Source organism: Hylobates moloch, unplaced genomic scaffold, assembly GCF_009828535.3.
Source record: "Hylobates moloch isolate HMO894 unplaced genomic scaffold, HMol_V3 SCAFFOLD_6, whole genome shotgun sequence".
Taxonomy (NCBI): Eukaryota; Metazoa; Chordata; class Mammalia; order Primates; family Hylobatidae; genus Hylobates; species Hylobates moloch.
This window is the reverse complement of record NW_026652281.1, coordinates 109,314,309-109,323,211: the sequence shown is the minus strand read 5'-3', so window position 1 is coordinate 109,323,211 and position 8,903 is coordinate 109,314,309. Positions and strand designations below refer to the sequence as shown.

Sequence of the window (8,903 nt, the reverse complement as noted above, 5' to 3'; positions counted from 1 at the left end):
GCCTGTAATCCCAGCACTTTTGGAGGCCAAGGTGGGAGCATTACTTGAGCGCAGGAGTTCAACACCAGCCTGGGCAAAACAGCAAGACCTCGTCTCTACAAAAAATTAAAAAAAAAAAAAAATTAGCTGGGTGTGGTGGTGGCATCTGTAGTACCAGTTACTGGGAGGCTGAGGCAGGTAGATTGCTTGAACCCAGGAGTTTGAGATTGCAGTGAACAATGATGGTGCCGTTGCACTCCAGCCTGGGCGACAGAGCAAGACCCTATTGGAAAAGAAAAACATGAAAAAATCTCCTATAGAGATTTGGTAGTCATGCTATGAACACAGATAGTGTTGAGTCATGCTGTTTTTAAGCTTCACTAAGCATATCTAATTTTTCTCATAGCATAGCCATATCTTTGACAATGTGATTTTTATTGGCTACATGCATTGTTATGGAACATCTAGGCCATTTCCAGATTTTCACTGTTATAAATGCTGCTCTGTGCATCTTTGTTCATAATTTATTGGTTATATCTTTTTTGCTTTTCTTCCAATTTATTCCTAGAAGTGAATTTACTGGGTGAAAGAGTATAGACATTTTTAAGGCTTAGTGGTTTGAAGGGTGCGGATACTATTAAATCCATTAATAACAGAAATTGCTAAATTGCTTTCCAGGACAACACTTGTCTCACTACTTGGCCAACATCAAGTATTAATTATTAAAACGAAATGAGCTGGGTGTATGACCAGGCATGGTGGCTCATGCCTGTAAATCCAGCACTTTGGGAGGCAGAGGTAGGGAGATCAACTTGAGGTCACGAATTTGAAAACAGCCTGGCCAACATGGTGAAACCCCATCTCTACTAAAAATACAAAATATTGGCCGGGTGTAGTAGCCCCTGCTTGTAATTCCAGCTACTTGGGAGGCTGAGGCATGAGGCATGAGAATTGCTTGAGCCTGGGAGGTGGAGGTTACGGTGAGCTGAGATTGTGCCATTGCACTCTAGCCTGGGTGACAGACAAAGATTCTGTCTAAAAAAGAAAAAGCTGGGAAGCTGGGTGTAGTGGCACGTACCTCTCATCCCAGCTACTCAGGAGGGAGGCCACCACAGAAGGACCGCTTGACACTAGGAGTTCGAGACAAGCCTGGGCAACATAGCAAAACCCTGTCTCAAAAAAAAAAAAAAAAAAAGCCCCAACAACCCAAAACCACAAACACAAAAACTTTTTCATTTGAATAAAATGGGCCGGGCACAGTGGCTCACACCTATAATCCCAGCACTTTGGGAGGCTGAGGCAGGAGAATTGCTTGAGCTCAGGAGTTCGAGGCAAGTCTGGCCAACATGGCCATACTGGGTCTCTACAAAAAATACAAAAATTAGCAGGCGTAGTAGCGTGCAACTGTAGTCCTAGCTACTCTGGAGGCTGAGGCAGAAGGATCGCTTGAGTCTGGGAGTTCTAGGATGCAGTGAGCCGTGATCCCACTACTGCACTCCAGCCAGGGTGACAAAAAAAAAAAAAAGAAAAACTATATCTGATTGTTTTAACGTGAATTTATTTATCTAGTTAGTGAGTCTGATATTTTGGGTAGTTGCTGGCCTACTTCTGTTTTATTCTTTCTGTTCTGAGGGACTTAACCTTTATTCATACTTGTTGCTAATTCTCTCCTATTTTTTCTGTTCGGTCACATGGAAATCGTATAGGCTGTTTTTGAAGTCACAGTGACCCCCAGTGGCAAAGGATGGTAATGTTTCAGTGACTCGGTTGTTGCAGGAAGAGACGCAGACAAGTGTGAGATGTGCGTAACGTCCTAGAATGACCAGACTGGAAGGCGCGACAGACCCGCTGGCATAGTTAGCTGGGAGGGACACTAAGATCAGATAGAGCAGGAAAGAAAGTGGCGTGGGTGACTGAAGACTCATTTGTCAAGTTGAAACCAGAATCCAAGATGATTCGATCTCCTGAATGCCGGGCTGGAAAACCCAGCAACGAGCTTTGAAAACATGTCACCTGGACACCAGGGGCAGAGGCTGTCCTGGGCGGGAGGTTGTGCCCGCCCCACGGAGCGAGAGAAGCGGGGAGACCAGACGTCGACCCTGAGGCGTGCCTCCTGGGGGGCTCCAGTGGCCGGCGTGGAGTGGGTGTGGACCCTCTGGACTGCTCGTGCCTGCCTGACCTTGCTGTTCTGGAACCAGACCCCAGGGAAAGCATTCCAGATCCCATGCCCCCCACCACACCTTTCCCATCGGTGCTTGTCACCTATGCAAACGGATGACGGTCGTGCTCGGCTTTGCACGTTGTGGACGGCGTGGATGAGATGGAGGGTGCTCATGTGCTCTTGTCGGGTGTGGTCCACAGATCTTGGGATCTTCCTTGGCGTGGCCTTGGGGAACGAGCCTTTGGAGATGTGGCCGTTGACGCAGAGTGAGGAGTGCACTGTCACGGGTTTTCTGCGGGACAAGCTGCAGTACAGGAGCCGACTTCAGTACATGGTAACCACGTGGGCACCAGCTGTGTCCCTGTCCCCGTGCCCTGGGGCTCACCTGGCATAGGCCTCTGGACATTCAGAGCCCTTCCTATGACCTGTGTCAGCCCTGAGCCAACCATGGCCTGTTTCTCTGCCTTTCTCTGAAACCTACCCATGCACCTGGTCTGCGCTTACTGACCCCTCTCCTGCCATCTCCTGGGGCCTCCATCCCTCCTCCTTGATCTCACTTTAATCCCACCTCCACAGTGGCACTCACCGTATGACTCAGGAATGGACACCTGGAGCTCTTTGAGGAACCCCAGGCACTTATTAGCCAGGGAGATAAAGACCTAGAAATTGGAATGTTTGGTTCTTTTTGCAGAGTGGAGATGTCTGTGTGGCTCTGTGTATCTTTTTTTTTTTTTTTTTTTTTTTTGTGTATCTTTTTTTTTTTTTTTTTTTTTTTTTTTTTGAGACGGAGTCTTGGTCTGTCGCCAGGCTGGAGTGCAGTGGCTCAATCTTGGCTCACTGCAACCTCCACCTCCCAGGTTCAAGTGATTTTCCTGCTTCAGCCTCCTGAGTAGCTGGGACTACAGGCGCGCACCACCATGCCCAGCTAATTTTTGTAATTTTAGTAGAGACGGGGTTTCACCATGTTAGCCAGGATGGTCTTCATCTCTTGACCTCGTGATCTGCCCACCTCACTCAGCCTCCCAAAGTGCTGGGATTACAGGCGTGAGCCACCGTGCCTGGCCCCCAACCCCCTTTTTTTTTTTTTTTTTTTTTTTTTTTTTTTTTTTTTTTTTTTACTTTTTCTAAAAATCTTTTCTTTTGAGACAGGGTCTTGCTCTGTTGCCCAGGCTGGAGTGCAGTGGGTAATCGCAGTCCACTGCAACCACCACCTCCCAGGCTCAAATGATCCTCCCACCTTAGCCTCCTGAGTAGCTGGGACTACAGGCATGCCATACTATGCCCAGCTAATTAAAACTTTTTTTTTTAATAGAGACTGGGGTTCACCATGTTGCCTAGGGTGGTCTTGAACTCTTGGGCTCAAGCAATATGCCCACCTTGGCCTCCCAAAGTGCTGGGATTATAGGTGTGAGCCATCATGCCTGACCTATGTATCTTTTTAAATTAATTAATTTAATTTTTAGAGACAGGGTATCACTCTGTTGTGCAGGCTGAAGTGTAGTGGCGGAATCATAGCTCAGTATAACCTTAAACTCCTGTGCTCAGGTGACTCTCCTCAGCCTCCCAAGGTGCTGGGATTACAGGCGTGAGCCACTGCACCTGGCTTGTGTCTTTTTTATTTTAACAGCTTTACTGAGATATAATTTACATATTTATATATAAAAGACATAATTTACTCATTTAAAGTGCACAACTCAAAGGTTTTTTAGTTCACAGAGTTGTGTGACCATCGCCATCATAGGTTTTAGAACATTTTCACCCACAAAATAATGTTTTTCTTGAAGTAGTGTGTCCTCACTCTTGAGCCTTAAATTTCTGCCTTAACAGGAACTGTGTATTTCGTTTCACCCTCCCTGAGTCCCAGAGGAAAGTGAACTGTTTTTATCCCAGTTGGGAGCCAGGCATACCTCTCTGCACAGGACCACCTCTGCCATCAAAGGTCTGGGCCCTGAGTTCTCTCCTCCTACATCAAAATTCATCTGGAGGCCGGGCGTGTGGCTCATGCCTATAACCCCAGCACTTTGGGATGCTTGAGCCCAGGATTCAAGACCAGCCTGGGCAACGTTAAGAAACCCCATCTCTACAAAAAATAAAAAAAATTATCTGGGCGTGGTGGCACACACCTGTGGTCTCACCTACTTGGGAGGCTGAGGTGGAAGGATTGCTTGAGCCTGGGAGGTCAAGGCTTCTGTGAGCCATGACGCTGCCCCTGCACTCCATACTGGGTGACAGAGTGAGACTAACTGTCAAAAAAAAGATCATCTGGGAGGTTGGAGAGCCTGCTGGTCATTTCTACTTCTGGCCTCATAGTTTGTTCTTGTGCCTGTCTAGAAACACTACTTCCCCATCAACTACAAGATCAGTGTGCCTTACGAGGGGGTGTTCAGAATCGCCAACGTCACCAGGCTGGTGAGAATCCCTTCCTGGGCTGGGGGGACCCTGCCTCCTGCGACATCTGGTGGGCCTCAGCCTCAGAGGCGCGCTGGGATTGGCAGGTGGTGCTGCTGGCCTGGGGCCTCTCCTCAGCCCTGAGAGCAGGCTGAGCCTTGGCCCAGGCACACGTTTGTCCACTGTCTGCAGCGGACAGCCCGTGTCTGCTCCCTATGCAGGGGCAAGTCCCTGGTGAGGGGGTGGTCAGAGCCCAGAGGCCCATGTCTCCCGGGTTGCAGTGACTTCCCTGTTTCCGCAGCAGAGGGCCCAGGTGAGCGAGCGGGAGCTGCGGTATCTGTGGGTCTTGGTGAGTCTCAGTGCCACTGAGTCGGTGCAGGACGTGCTGCTCGAGGGCCACCCATCCTGGAAGTACCTGCAGGAAGTGCAGACGCTGCTGCTGAATGTCCAGCAGGGCCTCACGGTGAGTCGTGCAGAGGGGTGGCAGGCGGGGCGTGTGTGTGCATGTGTGTGTGTGAGCATGTGCGTATATGAGTCTATGAGGTGTGGCCAAGAGCTGGTGAGGGAAAGGGCGAACACACCGAAAGATGGGCACAAGCCGAGGGACGTGGGAGAAGTTGGGGAGGGGTGCAGGAAAAGAGGCCTGTGGAAGGAAGAGGTGGCCATGAGAGCCAGGCTTCGGGGGCAGGCGATGCCTCTGAGACTCTGTTCTAGGCTCTGCCTCTCTCCCTCTGGATCCTAGGCAAGTCATCGTACCCTCTTTGTTTCTGCAACACGAGGGTCCTGGAGGCGGGGTAGGAGGGGGAGGGGAAGAATAGATGGAGCACAGGGAATGTTTAGGGCAGTAAAACATGCTGCAGGCTGGGCGCAGCGGCTCACGCCTGTAATCCCAGCACTTTGGGAGGCCGAGGCGGGTGGGTCACCTGAGGTCAGGAGTTCGAGACCAGCCTGGCCAAATGGTGAAACCCCGTCTCTACTAAAAATACAAAAATATAAGCCAGGCCTGGTGGCGGGCACCTGTAATCCCAGCTACTCAGGAGGCTGAGGCAGGAGAATCGCTTGAAGCTGGGAGGCAGAGGTTGCAGTGAGTTGAGATCGCCCCATTCCACTCCAGCCTGGGTGACAAGAGCGAAAAATTCTACCTCAGAAAAAAACAAAAATCTATGCTGCAAAGTACACATAGTGTATACATGACATCACACATTTATCACAACCCACAGAACTGTACAACACAGAGTGTGAACCCTAATGTAAATTATGGACTTTAATTAAAAAAAAAAAAAAAAAAAGAGATCCCCCATCCCCGCCCCGCTCGGAGAAATTGATCTGAGGCCTCAGGGATGTTGTCCTCTAAAATGCCTGAGTCGTAGTAAAAAGGAAGGTGGCAAGATGACCCATGCAGGCCGTGTGTGCTGTGGGACCTCTCCCTGTCCCCACCAGCCCTCCTCAGGACTCTGGTGCACACCTGTCCCAGGGACCCACCTGCTGCCCTGCCCAGCCAGCTGCTGACAAGGCCCAGCCTGTGGGGAGAACATCCCAGGCCAACTGTGAGCTTCTGACGGTAAAAGGGCTTAGGGACTAGCACCTGTTTTTGCAGCTGCCTGGAGCTTTCCTGGAATGAGACTGGTGGGGAGGCTGTCAATTCCTACAAAGTCAGGAGACTCCTTGATCTCCTTGGTGGCTCTTTTTCTTGTTTCATTTTATTTATTTATTTTATTATTTTAGAGATGGGGTCTTGCTATGTTGCCCAGGCTGGTCTTGAACCCCTGGCCTCAAGTGATCTTCCTGCCTCAGCCTCCCAAAGTCCTGGGATTACAGGCATGAGCCACCCTGACTGGCCTCTGTGGTGGCTTTTTTTTTTTTTTTTTTGAGATGGAGTCTCACTCTGTTGCCCAGGCTGCAGTGCAGTGGGGCAGTCTCGGCTCACTGCAACCTCCGTCTCTCAGGTTCAAGCAATTCTCCTGCCTCAGCCTCCCAAGTAGCTGGGATTACAGATGCCTGCCACCACACCTGTATTTTTAGTAGAGACGGGGTTTTGCCATGTTGGTTAGGCTGGTCTTGAACTCCTGGCCTCAAGTGATATGCCTCCCTCAGTCTCCCAATGTGCTGGGATTACAGGTTGAACCACCATGCCTGGCCGTCTCAGTCTTTTCATGGCTTTCTACCTTGTGTTTCCATGTGTTTGTGACCTTTCTCTTACAAGGACATCAGGCATTGGATTTAGGGCCCACCCGAAATCCAGGATGATGTCCTTTCAAGATCCTGAACTTAGTTACCCGTGCAAAGAACCTATTTCCAAATAGGGTCACATTCACAGGTACCAAGGGGTAGGACCAAGACACAGCTTTGTGGGGGAGGAGAGGGACAATTTGGCCCAGGACATGTTGCCTGCTTGTCGCCCCCTTCCAGAAGATCACCCCCACATTTCCCATGATGCTTTCTACAGTAGCCCTGACCTCCTGTACAGGAACTTCCTTCCCTTGGTGCCACGGTGCACCCCACATGACCCTGTTGTTGCATATCGTGGAGAGAAACTACCCCAGCTTGAAGCTGGACACCCTGCCCTGTGTATGTCACTTAAGCCTCAGTGTCCCTGTGAGGGCCTTCTCTTATTCCTTGGAGTTGATGGAGATGTCTGCTTCCTGAGGGACAGTTTTCCCCAGGTCAGGGGGTCCTCACGCGGTGGTGGGTGGCCGTGCCTGGGTGCGGGATGCCCCACTTTCCTCTCTGTCCTGGTCTATGCCCTTTACTCATTTTTCCAAGGATGGAAAAACGAAGCCTCTGAGTTGTGCATGGGTGAGGGGTGGCATCTGGGACCCTCTGCACACCCACAGGAAGAAGTTGGTGAGAAATAGCTATCCAGGCTCATGGTCACAGGAAGTCTGGTCCTTCTTCCGGGGTTTGGGCAGCTCCAGGTGACTGGACAGCCCTCACGGCTCACCTGCGGTGCGGCCCCATCTCGCCACCGCTCCTGACGGTTTCCTCCTTTCCAGGATGTGGAGGTCAGCCCCAAGGTGGAATCCGTGTTGTCCCTCTTGAATGCCCCAGGGCCGAACCTGAAGCTGGTGCGACCCAAAGCCCTGCTGGACAACTGCTTCCGGGTCATGGAGCTGCTGTACTGCTCCTGCTGTAAGGATCTCTCGGGATGGGGCCTGGGGGTGGGAGGCCGGGCATCTGGGCCCACCCAGGCCAGCTGGCAGAGCTGGCATCCTCCCAGGCATATCCTCTGCTCCCTAGGGCTACAAGCCATTTCTGGAAGGCAGGATGGGCCCTGGGTAGAGTGGGGGACAAGCACAAGTGGCTTGGTTTGGTGGGGAGAGTGGTCTTGAACACTGCTGCAGTCTTGTCTTTTTTTTTTTTTTTTTTTCCCTATCCCTTGCAGGTAAACAAAGCTCCGTCCTAAACTGGCAGGACTGTGAGGTGCCAAGTCCTCAGTCTTACAGCCCAGAGCCCTCATTGCAGTATGCGGCCACCCAGCTGTACCCTCCGCCCCCATGGTCCCCCAGCTCCCCGCCTAACTCCACGGGCTCGGTGAGGCCGGTCAGGGCACAGGGCGAGGGCCTCTTGCCCTGAGCACCCTGGATGGTGACTGTGGATAGGGGCAGCCAGGCCAGCACCCACAGGAGTTCAACTGGGTGTGAGACTTCAAGGGGTGGTGGTGGGAGCCCCCCTTGGGAGAGGACCCCTGGGAAGGGTGTTTTTCCTTTGATGGGGATTCTGTGCCACAGCAGGGCTCAGCTTCCTGCCTTCCATAGCCGTCATGACCTCACCTGGAGCGGAGGGGACCTGGGGACCTGAAGGTGGATGGGGACACAGCTCCTGGCTCCTCCTGGTGCTGCCCTGTCCCCCCGCCTGAAGGGGGTGCTGAGCCTCCTGTGGCCTGCAGCAGTGAGGGCACACCTGTGGGTTGCAGGGGAGATGGGCAGCACGGCGTGGCCATTCTAGGACCCCCCAGCCTGGCAGACTGGGGAGCTGGGAGCAGAGGGCGGTGCCAAGTGCCACATCTTGCCATAGTGGATGCTCTTCCAGTTTCTTTTTTCTATTAAACACCCCACTTCCTTTGGTTTGCTTTGCTTTGCATCTTCAGGGGTGAACCTGGAGGGGATGGGAGGTGGCCAAGTACAGGAAGGGGGTGGGGCTGAGGATGCGGATTTGGAGTGGATGGAGCCTGCCCAAGGGATGTGGAATGAGAGGGATGCCAGGGATGGAGTTCCTGCCCTGCCTAGCACAGGGGCCTCTGCAAGCCTGGGTTGGGGGAGGCGGTGTTGGGCTGATCCCTTCGGCTAGACCCTTGCCATCCTCCCTCCCTCCCTCCATCTGGCTGCCCCCAGGCAGCCCCTAGCAGGGACACGTGGGACATTTCAGAGACCCAGGT

The 8,903-nt window shown here is 52.1% G+C and overlaps 1 protein-coding gene across 2 annotated transcripts; it reads left to right on the top strand.

The window, feature by feature from the left end:
• Positions 1 to 500: 500 nt before the first annotated feature.
• Positions 501 to 8,592, top strand: IL34 (interleukin 34). 2 transcript variants are annotated; one of them, XM_032157864.2, is made up of 5 exons: positions 501 to 2,474; positions 4,472 to 4,549; positions 4,833 to 4,991; positions 7,522 to 7,657; positions 7,911 to 8,592. In XM_032157864.2, exons 1-5 carry the CDS (start codon positions 1,986 to 1,988, stop codon positions 8,099 to 8,101), a joined length of 1,053 nt encoding a protein of 350 aa, XP_032013755.2. In that variant the 5' UTR covers positions 501 to 1,985; the 3' UTR covers positions 8,102 to 8,592. The 2 variants fall into 2 exon arrangements, with proteins under 2 accessions (XP_032013755.2, XP_032013754.2); XM_032157863.2 differs by having other exon boundaries at positions 502 to 2,474; positions 4,830 to 4,991.
• Positions 8,593 to 8,903: the final 311 nt, after the last annotated feature.

What these genes read in the sequence shown, in the direction of transcription:
- IL34 (XM_032157863.2), top strand. Translation starts at nt 1,986, where the DNA reads ATGTCACCTGGACACCAGGGGCAGAGGCTGTCCTGGGCGGGAGGTTGT. An exon ending in ATGTCCAGCAGGGCCTCACG is followed by an intron (nt 4,992 to 7,521) that starts GTGAGTCGTGCA and finishes CCTCCTTTCCAG; the next exon opens with GATGTGGAGGTCAGCCCCAA. An exon ending in GCTGCTGTACTGCTCCTGCT is followed by an intron (nt 7,658 to 7,910) that starts GTAAGGATCTCT and finishes TATCCCTTGCAG; the next exon opens with GTAAACAAAGCTCCGTCCTA.